This window comes from Miscanthus floridulus, chromosome 9 (assembly GCF_019320115.1).
Source record: "Miscanthus floridulus cultivar M001 chromosome 9, ASM1932011v1, whole genome shotgun sequence".
NCBI lineage: Eukaryota > Viridiplantae > Streptophyta > Magnoliopsida > Poales > Poaceae > Miscanthus > Miscanthus floridulus.
Window position 1 is genome coordinate 70152032 of NC_089588.1, and position 18303 is coordinate 70170334.

General features: G+C 43.2%; 1 protein-coding gene across 1 annotated transcript; it reads left to right on the plus strand.

Annotated features, from left to right (window-relative positions):
* Window positions 1-2231: 2231 nt before the first annotated feature.
* LOC136483778 (plant UBX domain-containing protein 11-like) lies at window positions 2232-11517 on the plus strand. The gene is made up of 10 exons (XM_066480941.1): window positions 2232-2419; window positions 3698-3797; window positions 5013-5065; window positions 5169-5250; window positions 6647-6712; window positions 6807-6874; window positions 8911-9123; window positions 9219-9714; window positions 10699-10944; window positions 11073-11517. The coding sequence occupies exons 2-10, from the start codon at window positions 3698-3700 to the stop codon at window positions 11279-11281; spliced, it is 1533 nt and encodes a 510-aa protein (XP_066337038.1). The 5' UTR covers window positions 2232-2419; the 3' UTR covers window positions 11282-11517.
* The last annotated feature ends 6786 nt before the right edge of the window (window positions 11518-18303 follow it).

Below are 18303 nucleotides of genomic sequence, written 5' to 3' on the forward strand. Positions count from 1 at the left end.
TTGAGATGCGCCGACGAGACTCGGCCATGTGCGCGGTGGCGTGGCGGCGAGAGCTCAGCGGCGTGGGTCATTGTGTTCCACGCTAGTGGAGCAATGACTTGCAGTAACATCATGCCTAAAGCTAGCACACATCTGAGCCAAACCCTAACGCAAGGAAGGAGGAGAAATGTGCATGCGTACCGAGCGGTGGCGAGCTCACCGTGAAGGCAGCCACAGAAGCTGTGAGTCCAGCAAGGACGAAAACGGCGAATACGCCCTCATCGTGGCTCGCCTAGCCCTGCGGCTGTGTCGGGGGATAGAGAGGAATACGGCGCAGCAGCTGGCAAGTTGGAGGCGACAATGGTGCTGTGGCACGGGCGCTAGACGGCAGAGCAGTGCGGTGGATCGTCGGCGAGGATAGCTCCACCGTGAGCGCGAGAGGGAGCAGCAGAAGGAGAAATGAAAGTGTGGGCGTGAACGAGTGGGCGTGGGGCGTGTTTGTGCGTGTCATGGCCTGACCGGCTAGGCCGTCGGTGGTGTACGGCCACCACGCGACCTAACGTAGTCGCACCCACGGTGACGCGGTGTGTCCATCAGAGCCTACGTTCGTGACTAGCAGCGCGTTTTGATGATGCTTAAGCTAATCCACTACTAATTAGTGAAAACTTTCTAAATAGAAGTTGTAACCGTACATACAAACTCCAACTTTGATTGAATGATCTAAGTCTAATTCGCAACGATTTGCAAGTTACAACATCACAAAGTCAGTCTCATCGAACTGAAAAACCAAATTTGACGTAGACAAATTTCTAAGTTACAAAAATAGTAAAATGTTGATTTTTGTGAGCACAAAATGACCAAGCTAGGCATGGAATTAGCTCATGACCCAAAAATAAAAGTTGTTGCCCTACTCAAATACTACAACTTTGATTAAGGGTGCTTTGCCATGCAAAGACTCTATGGTATAGTTCAAACTAGATCAAACATACCACTTTAAATTGATGATTTACACAATAACTAGGACTTAGAGACCAAACTAGGCTTAGTCATGAATACCAAAGTTATTCCTTATGCTATTATAAACATGTTTAAGGTATTCCCAAGGTTCCACACACATTTCATACATTGGTTACAAGTAAACCCTAACCTAAGTAAGGCAATTCAGCAATAACACATGCAATATAAGCCAACATAGATAGAATACATGATATGCTTATGCTCATGAATGCTCAATGATGATTGTGATCGTGCAATATCAAGGTTAGATGCATGCTTAACACCTAGGGTGTTACACCTCGCCGCCGGTGGAGCCTTCCCCTCGTTGGAGAGGTGGAAGACAACTGGTGCGGTGGAGGAGCTCTCGGTGCCCCTCTCTCTAGGTTGATCTGCTCTCGGTGCCGAGCAGGAGCGAATCGAATGAGGAATAGAATGATCTGTCTGGGATTCTCCTCCCCCTCCTCTAAGGTCCGACCTTATCCCTTATATATCGAGATAGGTCGGGTCCATGGCTGTTTAGGGGATGTGTCTATGGTCTACATGAGCCGGAGTCCAAGAGGGTCTTGCAACGACGCTCTGTGGACTGTAGCGTTGTCGTGGAGCCGAAGAAGCCTTGGGTGTCATCTAGCTGCTCTATTCTAACACTCTGCATGTCAGGCTGTGTCGGCTTGGAACGACCTCCCCTAGGTGGACCTTCTGGAGTCTTCTTAGTGGCGAAGGAGGTTGGCTCACACGTGGGCTCGGGGGCCGCTAAGCCCCTAGAGGTCGAGGGAAACTTGTCTTCGTATGTCACGCCACGTGTGTGACCCTGCCGTGGGAGCGGCCGGCAAGACCTCGCCCGAAGTGCGGCGTCTAAGAGCCCCCGAGCCTCGGCGGCTCAGGGCGCGTCTTCTTGCACCTGGGTCTTGGCTAGCGTCATAGGCTGGGCAGGAGCCAGGGCCCGGGCTTAGGCGTGTCGTCAATCAGGAGCCTGAGGCTCGGGTGAGCCCCCAAGCCCTGAGCGGGGTTCGTGGCGTGCTCAGGCTCGGGCAGGCTTCCTCGTTGGAGTATGCGCGCGAGCGTATCCGATGGGTATAGCCCCTGAGCCCCCGGCAATCCTAGAGGTGTCGGTCGGGGGTCTCTTCGGTCGGGAACCATTAATTCCGAGACTTAACATATCCATATATTAGGATCTCGTTACCTAGCAAGCTATAATAAAAATGTAAGGTACACAACTAAGGAATGCAAATAAGGGCTGAAGAATAAATGTAAGACACCCGAACCCTAACTTACTATTTGGCTACTTGTATCCCGATCTGATCTAGCCCAAAAATCCCAGGGAGCAAGTCTTCAGCAGCCCCCTCGCTTCCGAGCCCTCCACGAGCGACCGCGCCGGCGCACCCCCGGCGTCGGGTGCCAGCGGCCCGTGCTGCCTGCTGCCTACTGCAGCACATCACAGCTCACGGTAAGATCAGTGCTTATTTGTTCAGGAAGCTACTATGGGAATAAATTCTTTTAGTACTGCTGAAGAGAGTTAGGAGAGGGGAAAACTTTCATCAGATCGGTAGCATGTGTTCAGTAATTTGCTGAAAAAAATTTGTGGATGCAAATTGGCAACAGATCAATTGCTATGTATCTGCCTTCTGTGCTGATGACATCCCACACAATACCTCCTCTATGTATTACTTATTAACACTTTGAATTGATATAGTCAATTGTGTTGATATCATCAATTGTGTTGTTTGTTATATCTATTAGTGTGTGGCTATTAAGATTTGTAGCCTTCTATTATGGCTGCGTTTCCAATTATGGCTATGGCCTTTTATAATTAACTCTAAAAGTTGATTATATCTATTAGTGTATGAAATTGAACTAGTGCTCGAGTTTTTTGTTCGTGGGTTGGAGGCCATGGCCGCCGCACCGTGGTCCCAAATACGGCTTATTTAGCCCCCCTTGTCCCTATCCTGGATCTGCCACTGCATCGATGCATGCCCTTTTTTCCTCCCCCCACCCCCCAGGGGGTACGCAACATAGTCAGCAACATCTTTAGTTGGATATTGCAATGGTAGTGACTCGGTTGATGATCTTGCAATAATTTGGTGCTAGAACTTGTGGTGGTGGGGCCTTATACTTTTTACACTGGAGTGCTTGATTGTTATTTAGTAGAATTTAGAAAACGCCGATGGTTTTGCTGTTTTCTTCTCTACACAGCCCTTGCTTTTGTTACCTTTTGTCATTTCTCTAGTCGTATCAACAAAGGATTTGGTAAACTTGAAATTGAAGTTCGTGAGAAGAACTGATGTCAAGGATCGTCACACTGATGACTGGCGTGGGCCCTTTTGTGACATGATTATGGATTTTCTGATGTGGAAAATATAATCCTTCCTACATAAGTGAATTGAATTCGCTACAGTGTGGGAGCTTTGGTTTTCAGAAAATTATGCTTTAGCTCCTTGTGAGGATTTTGATGCCAATATTATTGGTCATGCTCAGCCTTATCCATGAATGATTTATGATACAATATTGTGGCATTGTATTCCATCTTGTTTTCAATTCTAGTTGGTAAATGGAAAGGGTGGGAGCATGTTGTTCATCAATAACCAACTGAAGATCTTGTTTATCGTTTTTGGTTCTAATGCATATAGTTTGCTACTCTGCTTCCCCTTTTGAACTGTAGTCTGCAAGTATATGAGTGCGATTCAATGTAATCACCTTTTGTATGGCACTCTTTTTCTAAGTACAGATGGCAAGAACAATTAATTCCTTGATGTACAAAGGATCTATTCCCGATGCAATTAATCAATCAAGAAGGGAGAAGAAGCTCTTTGTAGTCTACATATCCGGTGATTTGTCCTCACTTCCCAGCTATACTTTGCACCTCTTGAAGAATATCTATGCCAATTCTCTAGTTTTAAATCCTAATTACGAATGACAATGTTCATGTCAGTCTTGCACTAGTCGAATAGGAAGATAGGTTGCCAACTTTTTTCTTTCTTTTTTTCTTTTCTTGCTGGGATAAATTAATTGAAAGTTGTGCAGTCCTTTTTGTCAAAATCTGATCTTGTTTTCTTCTAGTATACATATTACTAGGTTAGCTATATTTCTTTGATACCTCTCTGTTCTAATTGTTTTCCTATAAGCTATGTGAGTTTTCCCCACGCCTGTTGGATATTAACCTATGCAGTTTTTAATTGAACTGATGTGTCTGCCTGTTCAGTGCCTTAGATCAACTTGCCATTGTACTTTGCAGTTGGAGGCAACTTGTAAACAACAAAAGTTATTGCCATGTATAATCTTATGTTATTTTTTGACTTGCAGTTGTTAGGGTTTATGAGGTAAAAGGTAATATGTTATGCTGTCATGGTCTAGTCATGGTTCATGTTTCAGTGGTGCTACTTTTTCATGTGAGTGGAAAGTTTTTTTAATTTAACCAACATGTCTGTTCAGTAGGCTAGCTTACTTTGCACGTGGAGGTGATCAGTAACAATGTTTTCAAGTCGTCCAGTCGAACCTAGTCGACATGGGACCGACTAGGACGATTAATCACGATTAATCGCGATTAATCGGATGACTTGTACAAGTTGACGGTACCCCTAATCAGTCAGCAGGGACCGATTAGGACGATTAATCGTGATTAATCGCGATTAATCGGACGACTTGAAAACATTTATCAGTAAACAACAAAAGTTATTGCCATGTATAATCTTGATATTATTTCTTTCCTTTACTCCTTGCAATTGTTAGGGTTTATGAGGTTAAAGGCAATAAGTTATGCTGTCATGTTTCATGTTTCAGTGGTGCTAATTTTTCATGGGCAGTGGCGAATTTACTGGATTTGAAGCCAATTAGTTCTAAGGCTGGCCTGCTTGATCCTGGGGTGTTTCTCTCTGTTTATTTTTATTATCTGATCTGAAAATAAGCTCAAGTTATCATGTTGCCAAAGTTTGTTTCTCCTGCTTCGTTAGCAAAGTGCTCTTTTGGAAAATCCAACACTATACACATTGGATTGTGATCAGCCGAGCCTATTAATCAAACAATATATCTTTGTTACATTTCAGGTGAAGATGAGGCTTTGAGTAATTTGGAACAGTCAACACTGATTGACGAAAACGTATGCTCAACTTTTGTTAGAAGTTGAAGAAATATTTCTGTCATATTATTAAGTATCCACATTACCATATTGCCCATGTACTTGTGTTTGTTTATACTGTCAGGTGGTTGAAGTGATCGGTAGATGTTGCATCTTATTGCATCTCAAGCAAGGCAATGTTGATGCATCACAGTTTTCAGCTATCTGTATCCTTTTATATGTTTCTTATGAATTATAACATTCATGTTTGCTCTGGATTTGCTGTGTTTGACATAATGCCCTCATTGTTCGGTACTCGGCTATCAACTATATGATAAGGTTTACCTATAAATTTTGGTGAGCTTTTTTATCTAAAGGTGAAATGTGCTTATGCATTCTTTAGCATGTTTATGTTGTAAGGATAAGGATATAATATTAACACTGCGATGAGATATACGTCTGGCAAGAGAAGAGAAAGATGTTTAGTTATTGTGATGAGTGATGTTCTTCAAAGTTCACTGGGAGCAGCAGCAGAAGGCTAGCAAACTGATCTAACTTTATAATTTTGTCTCCTTGCATTAGATTGATTAGTTGGAATGTGATTTTTTTTTTCAAAAATTTTGAACTGTTCAATGTCTTTGCGTTTCTATTTCTAATGGTTAAAAGAAAAACTAGTATTTTCCTAAACCAACAAACATTTTGCATTTTATCCTAGTATTTGCTTTTGAGTTTCAGCCCTTACATGTCCATAGTTATGATTTGTTACAAGCCAATGTTTGGCAGTCCTCGGAAGTAAAAATGGAGAATTAATTATAGCCACATGCTAGCAGTCTAGATGGTAGTATTCACTGCCTCATGTCTGCCAGGTTTAATCCCACTACCAGAGGTATTAACTGCCTAAGCAAGCGTGGAAGCGCCATGAGCCTCGACTGCTATGTTGCCTGTTTTGCACCTCTGTCTGCTTGCTTAGCCCTAAGCTCTGCCATGCAGAGCTACACTCAATCCTGCATAGCACCTGCCTTGCTGAGGTGGGCCTGCACCTTTAGTCAATGTCACACCCCTATCTTAAGCACAAACCACCCTAATGCCATGCTCACATGGCCAAATCAGGTCAGTTGCCACTCGTGGGTTTACACTCAGTGTCAAATGTGCCAATACATAGCACATAGGTGCCATTACCTGCACGGCAATGACAATCATATAATTTCCATCTCTCAGCCATTTTGATACATGGGTAGTGGGAGGAAGAGGCTGTTTGTTGCCAAGAGCCCAACAATATAGGAATGGCTGTAACTTGTCTGAGAGTTGGTTACTAGATTTGAATATCCTCACACTTTTCTCTTTGCAAATTTTTGAAATTTAGTTGGTTGCAACTGGAGAAGCTACCAATGACCGATCTAAGCGTTCAGAGTAGGGAATTGTAATTAAGGCATTAGCTTTATTTGGTTAGTGTGTTGAATAGCATCTCAAAATGCAACTATTTTGCTGAATGGTACTTAAATGACAAACTAGTTATCTAGTGGAGAGGTCCCACAGTTAAATTAGCGACAATCTATTGCAGATATTCTAACATCATGTGTGTTCTGATTAATATTTGACTTCATCCTTAAGTCTTTCAATTAGATCCCCAGAAGTCTGTACCAAGTATATCAGTGATTGGACTGAATGGAGTTTTGCTGTGGAATCATGGTATGAGTATAATATAACAGAACTTAAGGCCAAAAAGACAGTCCTTCAATAGGTAATGATTTTGGCCAAGTGCTAATATGAGTAATTTTCTCAGAGGGATATATCAACTCTGAAAATCTGAAAGAAAGTATCGAGAAAGCTTGGGCTGCCCTTCATCTACAGGTATGTACAATACAAGTTCCATGTTTTAATTCTACTATCCTGTTCCAGAAATGCTTATGGTGCGGATGATGGATCCATTTCTGCCTGTATATGTTGCACCAACACGTGGTGTTGCTCAGTTAGTGCTTGATAGTTGAGTCATATATGAATTCTTTCCTTGTCTCATATCCTGTGTGGTTTTAATGTATAACACATCCGATACTTAAATCATAAATCAAATGAAAGGTGTGGTTGATGGTATATACTCCCAAGTCCCAATAAATGTTATCAGAATTAATTGAGACAATTAACGTCAAACCATTTGTTTGGAGAGGGGGTAGAGATTCCACCTTACTAGAATGAGAACATAATTGGATAGTCGAGGGAGTAACAGGCATCAGAGGTGGAAGTTGCAAGGTGCTGGGTGGAGATTAAGCAGCACACAGGGTTGTCAGTTTCGGAGTGACATTCGCAGCAATTTCTAGCTATAGCTATTTTTTGCTTATGGGAGCCACGCACACCTTATGTCACTGGTGTACCGACTCGCCAACAAGGTAGGGTCCGGGAAATGGAATTGTGGGCTGCCTTACCCATGCTCTCAGGTCCTGCGAAAGGGCCTCTAGCTGAGTTGGTTAGGTGGCTTGAGTAGCACTTCCCAGGTCCTGGGGTTCGACTCCCCGTGGGAGCGAATTTTCAGGTTGGGTTAAAAAATTCCCCTCGTCCGTCCCATGCAAAGCATAGGTTTGAGGCTTGGTCCTGGTCGCGGTTGTTCTCAAATGGGCTACGGTGCTGTTGTGTAGGGGTGGGGCAGGGGTTCGGGGGTTTTCTCGACCTACATGTGAAGGTCTTCTTCTTAATTCAATATCCGGCCATCCGGGTGCTACCTTACCCCCGCAGGTCGAGTTATTTCCTACCCATGCTCTCAGTGCAAGAAAAGGGGAGGGGCGGGGGGGGGGGGGGGGGGGGGGGGGGGGGGGGGGGTTGCTTGGTTGGTTGTGTCCTTGCATCATTTTATGTCCATCCTGCTGTTGGCAGTTGGTAGCGAATGGCGGAATGGGTCCTTGTAAATTCTACTGCCTTCCGCCCTTCCGTATTTTCAAATTTGTCTCTTTCCTCTGGAATTTTACAGAGAACCCTTCAGATTCTGTTGATGGAACCATACTAACCCATTTTCCTTTACCCAACATATTTGGAATTTGCCCTTTTGGATCATCTTTAACATAAAATCATGACTCACTTAGATAGCCTTATATCTGATAGTTGAGGTTTAGGTTCCACAATTCATTTTAGTATGGTTTCATTTCAGTAAGAAAAAAATAGTCGAAAATAGAGCATCATGGATACCAGCAGGCTTGAGAACCAACTTGAGATGATCTATAGCATGCTAGTGCCTGCCTTTAGTGAGGTTGTGTACTGTTCAGTTCAGCAGCTCTCTGAATCTGTTTTGGTCCTTTGTCTATTTCATAAATCGAGGGTGTGTAGTTTTATTGGCTTAACAACACACTTTTGATAATTGCTTAGGGCATGGACATTGTCGGATACACACATTTTCCACAGTAATGGGAGGGTCTGGCTCCAAATCCACCTGTACAGCCTACACAAATAGGCCTATTTCTCTAAGGGCGTACCCAGTGCAGAGGGCTCCCGCTTAGGCTCCAAGTGACAAGTCTTACTGAGTTTTTGTATTTCATTGCTCAACTGTAACCATTCAGGCTGTGCTGGTTTTGTATACAGTAGGCTGTTCTGCAGTTGGTTTGACCTCGAAGTGGTAAATTGTGCTGTAATTTCGTTGCTTTATGGTCATGAAGTTTGGGTTTCCCGTTGTGGAAACTGTAACTATTCAGCCATGATCATGCATGCTAGCATGTTACTACAGAGTACTTTCTCATACTAAGATCATATCTTTGAGGAAAGAAAATAATATGGCCTTTCATTTCTTTATGAAAGTTTTGAAGAATTTGCCCTGTCACTAGAGCTTTTGAAAAGATACCATGTGATTTGACTACCAGTGAACCAGTAGTGCTCTTCTAAAGATATATACCTGTGAATTTTTGTAGGAGACAGCGGCGACCTTGTTGACAGCATCGCTTGCTTCAAGAAATGCTGAATCTGTGAATACTGCTACTACTGTTTTGGTAGCTCAAGGGGGCTCTTCTACTTTAGAAAATCCTTCTGATTCATCCAGTCAATCACCAGATGTTTCTGGTGCCAGTGGAGTTGCTCATTCAACTGATCTGGTGTCACAAGTTCCTAGTAGCACCACCCTTTATGTAAGTTGTTTTTCTTGCCCGTATTCTGTTACCGGGGTGTTTCACCCCATGATGTACATAAGTTAAGGTGATAAAACACTGCTTATCTGCACCAGGAACCTCTTGAGATAAATGAAAAAGAAGGTTCAAAATCAGACTCTGGTGATAGAACTGTTGAGAAGCTAGGTTCAACAAATACTGAATTTAATTGTGATTTGGTTGATAGTTCAAGGAAATCAAATACGGTCAGTTCTGCAGATCCAAAAGGAGAAGACATTACACCATCAGCGAAAAGAAAGAACAAAGATGATGGAAGTCACACTTCTGTCCCCTTGGAGGATACTCCTAGTACAGTCACTAATAGAGGAGTTTCTTCCCAGTCACTTGTGGAACAAGACAAGGCAACAACTTCTGGCCCCCCTCTTATTTCTGTGCAGTCAGATGATATTCAGCTTAGTATTCGTATGCCCAGTGGAAATAGACTGGAGATCAAAGTAACAAAACAAGATGTTTTGAGGAAAGTGAAGAATTTCGTGGATGAAAACAAAGGCAATGAGCTTGGCTCATATGATCTTTCTCTGGTTTATCCAAAAAGAGTTTTCTCTGAACAAGGTAAAGAATCGTTATTTTTGGTAGAAATCATTTGTCTTGAGATCAGTTTGTATTTCTTCTTCATTCTCAAGATTTTGACCTGATAGACATATGATGCATCAGCACAGAACATTTGGGGCTTATTTGGATGCTGTAGTTCTAAAATCCCATTTTTTTCTCGATCACATAGGAGAGCTGCGTATCTTTGTATTAAAGAGAGAAAGAATGGAGGACTAATCAAGTTAATGCTAAATCATGACAATTGAGCCCAACTCCTGAAGCTTTTTAGCTCCAGGCAGGCACCACATGTTCCTCTCCTCCCTGAAAAACCAATGGGCCTCCATGAGAGGAGATACACCCTCAAAAACACATTTGTTTCTATGGGAGCCACAAAGTCCAAGCCTCCCAAAATTGCAGCATTGTTAAAGCCTTTCCTTGAAGGTTTATCAACCCTTGACTCGCTTTTCTAAAACGCCATCATATCAATAAATTGCAGTTTAGAAGCTAGAGGCATGCAATGCCACTGTTTCAACAAAGGTGGTCCTGAGGGGAGTTTTTAAAGCTCCAAAAAGACTACATTTTTTTTTGCAATATCATGGTTTTTAAAACAAAATTTGTTGCATCCAAACACCTTGTGTCTTTCTAAAACCCAAGTATTTCTCTAATATAACTATATATCTATTTTTTCCCCTTGCCCGTTAGCACAGTTTCCAAAACCAGACTACACCGCAATTGAACGTAGAAGAAATAAAAGGAGTACCAGAACTATCAATTTTGGCTGGCTTGGTAAATTGAAAGGCATGAAGTCCATGAGTCAATAAATTGAAAGCAGTGTTGTGTGAATGCTGAAGTTGCATTTCTCGTACTGACGTACCATGAATTTTCTTTTTCTTTTCTGTATTTTGGTTTTGCATGATGACCATTGCCCTTGTATTTTTTTTATCTTTATTCTGGATGCTGAAGTTTTTAATATATCTAGTTAAATTGTCAACAAATCTTGTCCAGATATGGAAGCAACACTATCTGAGCTGGGTATTCAAAACCGTCATGCAATGATTGTTGTTCCACATCGGCAGCCTGGTCAGGTAACAAGGCCTCAGTCATCAGCATCTTATGATGTGGGTGGCAATTCAGGTGCGGGGGGATACTTTGGTTACCTGAGGACCGTGCTGTCTTATGTGAATCCACTCTCCTACCTGAGGGGAAATACGAACTCATCAAATCAGTCAAATGAAGGCCTGCAGCAGCTTAGTATGTTTTCTTATTTAAATTTTATTTCTAGTCAGTGACGGAAGTGTATTGGCATTTTCATTTAAGCTTTTTATAGTTCTGTAATGTAATTTCTAATCAGTGCAATTATCTCTACATTTCTGAAACAGGACATGGATCTGGTCAGCCACGGCCTCTTGTTGGCAATAGGGGCCATGAAGTGACTGATGCAGACTCTGCAAACACGCTGCGAAGGCGGCCCAGACCATTTGGTGCTAGTGTCCACACTCTTGGGAGCGAGGATCATGGTCCATCTGATGAAAGAAATGTATTCTGGAATGGGAACTCGACAGAGTTTGGAGGCGATGACAGAAAATAAGTTATGGTGTGGCAGGGCCACGGACGACACAATCAGGCAGAATTGAAGTTGGGAACAGACACCTGAAACAAATGCCTCAACATGCTTATTGAGGAATCAAGTGTTGAGATTATAATGCGAAAGTAATCGCTAAATTGTGACGTTTACATTTGTGGAAACATTATACGGTCGCCGGATAAGTGTACTCGTTATATATATAGTAGATAGATATATTAAATCCGAACTGCTTGGTTCTACTGTCTGATCGAACGACATTTGTTTTGGTGGGCTACGAACAAAATTCGCAGCAACACAATGCGTAAAACAGCTTCTGAGTTGGGATGAAAGGTGGACACGTGAGTTTTGGAACCAAAGAGGGGTCACTTAAAACTAAATCTAGGCACAAATTTGATAACTAGAAAAGCAATAAGTTAACTTGCACAATGTGCAGTTACGGTTTTTAGTGTGTTTTACACTAACAGCATGTGCTACTCTGTTAATCTACAAACGGTACAGGCCACATGAATCAAGTGCAATGCAGAAGATGTCGATTGCCAAAACATAACCCTTGGTCCACGTAGAAGCTCCATAAGAGAGATGCTGCTGTAATACCTCTGGTGTTAAGCTGGGAAGAGCACATGCATTTTTAGGCATTATCCTTATAAGCATCTTTAGGCATTATGTGTTTTTGCATGTGCTGGTTTATATAAAATGTTATGCCAAATTATACAAGGAAACTAACTCTGCATTAGGGATTCAGAAACTTAATCCTGAATAAATTTGAAAATATATTTCTGTGTTTCAGTTCTCATCATCAGTATTACATAATTGACAGTAACCAAATGGCTCAGAACTGACTGAAATTAATTTTTATTTACTTGCCTTAACCTTTTTCCCTAAGCCCTGAATAAAGCAATCCCTGATTGCAACTAGTTTTTAACCAGGTGAAACCCAACCTATGCTGGACTTTTTATGCAACCAGTTCCAACTCTGATAGAATCAGCCCATTTCGACTGAATCCAAGCTTTACTGAATTTACATAGAGGTATCTACTGATTCCAACTAATTCCATCTAATTGAAATTGTCTTGAACTAGCCTCAATCAGAATCAAGCCTTCCTGAATTTCTAAAGAAGTAGCTACTGATTCTAACTGACTCCAACTAGTTCAAACTGCACTATACTGAATCAGCATCGACCTGAACAAGCCTTGGCCTCGGTTGCAACCAATTGCAACTGCCTCAAACTCACATTCAGACTCCACTAAACTTGACCGACGTTTGAGTCCCAACCAGTTGCATCCAGTTGTAACTAGCCTAAACTCAATTGGAAGACAACGAAACCCGCCCAGACTGAACCAGTTGCAACTAGTTTCAACTGGGTTCAGGCGCTGATTGACCAAGTTAAAACTGGTTCCAACTGACCCATTAGTGACATGTTTTAGTCAATTTAGACTGTCAACCCGCTATGCCCATGGTTTTCACCCCACCTTGAACACTCCGTACCATATGGCGTAGTCCCACAAGCTTTGGCCAACGCTTAGCTGCCTGGCGTCCTATGCCGCACGGCCTTCACGCCAATGCTCCACTACATGCAGAGTTGCCCACGTGTCACTGCCAAGCAAATTACAGAGACATCTCAACCCTAGTCATGAAACAAACTCCACATTGATGACCCCAAGACCGCCATTGTTGTGCCTAGGGCACACTTTATAAAGGGCAACCTTATTCTCACTCGGTTCTTTTAGAAACCTTCTTCACCTTGCAAACACACAAATTCCTTTGAACCACCAGACTAAGCATTGTTTCAGCTTCTAGGTGCAAGCCTGAGCTATATCTTCCAAGGTAATGTATAACTAAACTTACCCTTGCCATGGCCACTGGAGCTGAGCTCTGCCGTGGCACAACACTGACATTTTTTCCCAAGCCAAATACATTCACCGCGGTATCGAGAAGCGCGCAAGCTTTTCCCTAGTCTTCGTTGGAGCCCCTCGCAAGGAATCCCTCGCAAGGGCCAAGCTCCCGGTCGGGTAACTCCGTGGATAGCCTCGGGCCTTCCCCACGCGCAAGTGGGTCTCCGACGTGCCTCTCGGCAAGCCTCTCCCAGATGCTCCCCGCCGTCTTCACTATCAAGCTTCCGGCCGAAACGCCGCGGACCTTGTTCCCACCGGTACACGGTGGCGGCCACACCACAAACGCGGTTGGTGTGATCTCGCAAGACTTCAAGCCCCTCCGATGTACAATAATGGTGCTCACAAGCACCGAGTGGTAAGAGGTATATAAACCTCACTAAACACTAGGCCTAAACCTAGAGCAAGCGCATAAGCCAACCTAAGCACTTCGCAAAGCACCTACGCTAATCACCTGATGAATCACTAAGTACTATGCAAGTGGAGATCACTAAAATGGTGTATCAACACCCTTGGTATGTTTCCTTAGCCCCACTCCTCTCAAATGGCCGGTTGGGGGTTGTATTTATAAGCCCCACTGAGAAAGTAGCCGTTGGGGTCGAATTCCCACAAAACTGCTACTGACCAGACGCGTCCGGTCGTCCCGACCGTTGAGCCAGCAATATGCTGATCGGACGCTGGCCAGCGTCCGGTCGCCTACCACCGGACGTGTCCGGTCGTAGATTTGCCGCTCTAGAACCTTACTGTACTCGATCGGACACTGCTGTCCCGCGTCCGGTCGGTTTCGCCGCCTGCGTCCGGTCATCCCGACTGCAGAGCCACCGGTCCAGCGTCCGGTTGTCCCGACTGCAGAGCTACCGGTCCAGCGTCCAGTTGTCCTGACTGCCAAGCCACCAGCATCCGGTCCAGCGTTCGGTCACCTCTGTGAGCTCGTTTCTTCGCGATCTTGCGTACGGCTTGGTTCCAATCTTCGTGCTTGGACTTTGCTTGATATCTTGGGTCTTCTCTTGTGCTTCTAAGGTCTTTCTTAAGGTGTTGATCATCGGATCACCACGTCGCCTTCGTCCAAGTCACGTCTTGCACCCTATTGAACTATAAAATAAACACTTGCAAATTCATTAGTCTAATTTGGTTGTGTTGGTCATCAAACACCAAAATCCAAAGTAAATGGGCCAAGGGTCCATTTTCCTTACAATCTCTCCCTTTTTGGTGATTGATGACAACACGACCAAAGCAAGTAAAGGGCAAGGTTATATGAGATTAAAAACTACCTACTTGCTAGGATGCAATGCAAAGGGCAAGGTTATAAGATACTAATTGACATATACCAATTAAAACTTTACTTAAAAGCTTGTCTTGCCCTTGCAAATGTCTCCATATGATATTATGGATTAAAGCCTAGCTTTCTAAAAAAAATTCTCCCATTACTTAGACTAATCCATAATTCACTTTTCTCCCTTTCTCGGACCATTACTACTTGTAACTAGATGCTTGTCTTTGGTCCTTCAAATTCTCCCCCTTTGGCATCAAACACCCAAAAAGGAATACATTAGTAGCACAAGGGAGGGTCAAACTTTGTGAACCAAAAGAAGGATTTGATTAGCATGGAATAGGTCACAAAACTTGACTATCACATTATATAGACTAAGCTCCCCCTAAATTTATGCATACATATGATAAAAAGCAAAGCATATGCATAATTAGTAATTTATTGCACAAGAGAGGTTAATCTATATAATGCATGGAGAAAACAAATAAATATCAAAGTGAGATCAACATGGTGATATCGGTTTAGAAATACCACATGTGAAAATCAATTTTATTTCTACCAATTGAAGTATAATGCTTTCCTCCGGGGACTTCATTTTCCTTGCAATGAGACTACTACACACAAGATAAGCTTGAAAAGGTGTTAGTCTCAAAGCATCCAACTTGTAGATTAAGCTCCTCCTGAATTTGTGCACACAAGTGTTGAATACTTGTAAAATTTGTGCACATTGATTTAAGTATCAAAATATCACTTGAAAGATGATATTTGGGAGAGATTATCTACAATTTGGACTTTGGCACATATTAGATAAATAATTATAAAACAAGCTATGTGCCGTGCTCCTAAACAATTTTAAACCATGTAGGTTTGCTCCAAGGGTTGATAATGAAACCGAGCAAGCCTACCATATGATATACCTATTGAATGCATGACAAAAGATTTAAGCATGTAAAAGCAAACATAGGCATGAAAGATAACTAGATGTTTTAAGAGTATATCAATTGAAAAACAATACCAATTGAAATGAATACTAAATGAAAGTAATGACATCTAGTTACCTAACATGGGAAGGGGAATTTGGGTTCATAGTATTCACTAACCTACTTGACAATGACTTTGTCCATTATGATGCACCCAAACTTTGCCAAGTCTCCAAATTCCCCTAAGTCCGATGGACTTCTCACTTCCCTTTCGGGATCCAAACCTTCTTGGTGCTCTTCATGTTTGAAATGATTTCCTTTGGCACCCAAAAGCATTTGACCCCATAGTTGGCTTACTTGTTCACCTTGATGGCCACCACCTTGTCATTTTTCTTCTTCTTCAAGAGATAAGGTGTGGAGGCCTTCTTGTCCACCTTGTTGGTGTAGGTGTTGGAGAGCTTGCTTGTTTGATTTTTCTCCTTCTTCTTTGCTCCTCCCCTATTCTTCACCTTGCACTCATAGGACTTGTGACCTTCCTTGTGGCACACATAACAAACCACGATTTGTCCTTCATCAAGCTTCTTCACTCCCTTGATGGTGTTATCTTGATGAAGTTGGGTTTGCTTCGCCTTGCCTTTCACTTGAGTCAAGTCCTTGGTGAGGCGAGCTACTTCTTGCTTGAGTTGCTCATTCTCCTTTGCAACCTCTTGTGTGCATGTATCTACAACAACTTTCTCAACACAAACTTGGTTGCACAAAGGTGAGTCTAAACATAAATCATTACAAGAAGTAGAGGCCACACCACAAACGCGTCTGGTGTGATCTCGCAAGACTTCAAGCCCCTCCGATGTACAACAATGGTGCTCGCAAGAACCGAGTGGTAAGAGGTATGCAAACCTCACTAAACACTAGGCCTAAACCTAGAGCAAGCGCATAAGCGGTGGTCTAATCAACCTAAGCACTTTGCAAAGCACCTACGCTAATCACCTGATGAATCACTAAGCACTATGCAAGTGGAGATCACTAAAATGGTGTATCAACACCCTTGGTATGTTTCCTCAGCTCCACTCCTCTCAAATGGCTGGTTGGGGGTTGTATTTATAAGCTCCACTAAGAAAGTAGCCGTTGGGGTCGAATTCCCATGAAACTGCTACTGACCGGACGCTGAATCGTCCTGACCGGACGTGTCCGGTCATCTCGACTGTTGAGCCAGCAATATACTGATCGGACGCTGGCTAGCGTCCGGTCGCCTGCCACCGGATGCGTCCGGTCGTAGATTTGCCGCTCTAGAACCTTACTGTACTTGATCGGACGCTGCTGTCCTGCGTCCGATCGGTTGCGCCGCCCGCGTCCGATCGTCCCGACTGCAGAGCCACCGGTCCAGCGTCCGGTTGTCCCGACTGTAGAGCTACTGGTCCAGTGTCCGGTTGTCCTGACTACCAAGCCACCAGCATCCGGTCCAGCGTCCGGTCGCCTCTATGAGCTCGTTTCTTTGCGATCTTGCGTATGGCTTGGTTCCAATCTTCGTGCTTGGACTTTGCTTGATATCTTGGGTCTTCTCTTGTGCTTCTAAGGTCTTTCTTAAGGTGTTGATCATCGGATCACCACATCGCCTTCGTCCAAGTCACGTCTTGCACCCTATTGAACTATAAAATCAACACTTGCAAATTCATTAGTCCAATTTGGTTGTGTTGGTCATCAAACACCAAAATCCAAAGTAAATGGGCCAAGGGTCCATTTTACTTACAATCGCATTGTGACATTGTCGTCTCCTCATCATATTCATCCCATGGTGACTAGAAATCGTGATAACATTCACATTGTTAGGAAAAGCGAGAAAGTACTTTCGAAACATCCTTCTACCTGCCTTGGCACCATATATCTGAATTAGTTAGTATATTGTAAAGATGATTCGGCTTGTATCCATTAGCCATCATTTTTTTCTAAGATTTCATGTGCGAGCCTTTCTTTCCCTACCTTGTTCAATCTAGAAATTAGATATTTTTAGCTTCGGAAGCAATGGGATGGAAAACCAATCGAAATGACTATAGATAAGATTTTGGTCCCTTTATCAAGTTGGGTTGTAACATCCACGTTGGTTGGCTATTGTTGAAAAATCAAGTTAGTAAGGTGAAAAAGCATTCCCAGCTTTTGATGCTGACTATTCAGAAACAGAAGCGGATGGATGGTGCTCTTTCATAACTGACGACCTACCTCCTCCTTCCTTGCCCGCCTCAGCGAAAATCTTCCTTATCTTAGAAAGAGTAAAGAAAAAGGCACCTGATCCCTCGAAAAAAGTGAAGTGAACTAGCCAGGTAGAATAGTAAGGTTAGGAAAAGACTCTTTCATACATGTAGAGGTGGGCAATACCGAGACTACTACTAACAGCCAAGACTATGGAGAGGTCATCCAAGAGTATGAGGAGGTGATCCCTGCAGCAACAATGCCTGAACAACACCATTAAATCCTCGAATAAGTCTAGGAAAATGCGAGCACCCGTATTAAGTCGAAGACTTGAATCTAGGTGGATAGATTATACCACAAGGAACCCAACAAGCTGTTGATAACCAAAAGTGGCCAAAGCATGAAGAGAATTTTGTGACAATGTTCCTAGCGATAAACGATCGTAAAAGGTATATTGGATCATGTTTTTGAAGTCAGGAGGCGAAACAAGAGAAGGAGAAGCACACAGCCTGCACGACCAGCCAGACCGGTTCCCAAACCAGCCAGACTAGTTTCTCTGCACCAAACAGGCCAGTTTGCCAACTGGCCAGTATAGTTTTACTGCTGTGCTCGACTAGGCCCAACTGCTCTAATGTAGACTAGGCCCGATCTTCCGAAATGTATGATAGCGTCAATTGGTGGAGACTCGACGTTCACGATCTAGGCTTCGAACCAAGATTGATTCGGACCCCCGCAACCGTTACACCACTGCTTCGTTGGTTA

Coding starts and splice junctions, on each gene's coding strand:
- LOC136483778 (XM_066480941.1), top strand. CDS start 3,698: ATGGCAAGAACAATTAATTCCTTGATGTACAAAGGATCTATTCCCGAT. Junction 5,251..6,646: donor ATCACAGTTTTCAGCTATCT/GTATCCTTTTAT, acceptor TCTTTCAATTAG/ATCCCCAGAAGTCTGTACCA. Junction 10,945..11,072: donor TGAAGGCCTGCAGCAGCTTA/GTATGTTTTCTT, acceptor TTTCTGAAACAG/GACATGGATCTGGTCAGCCA.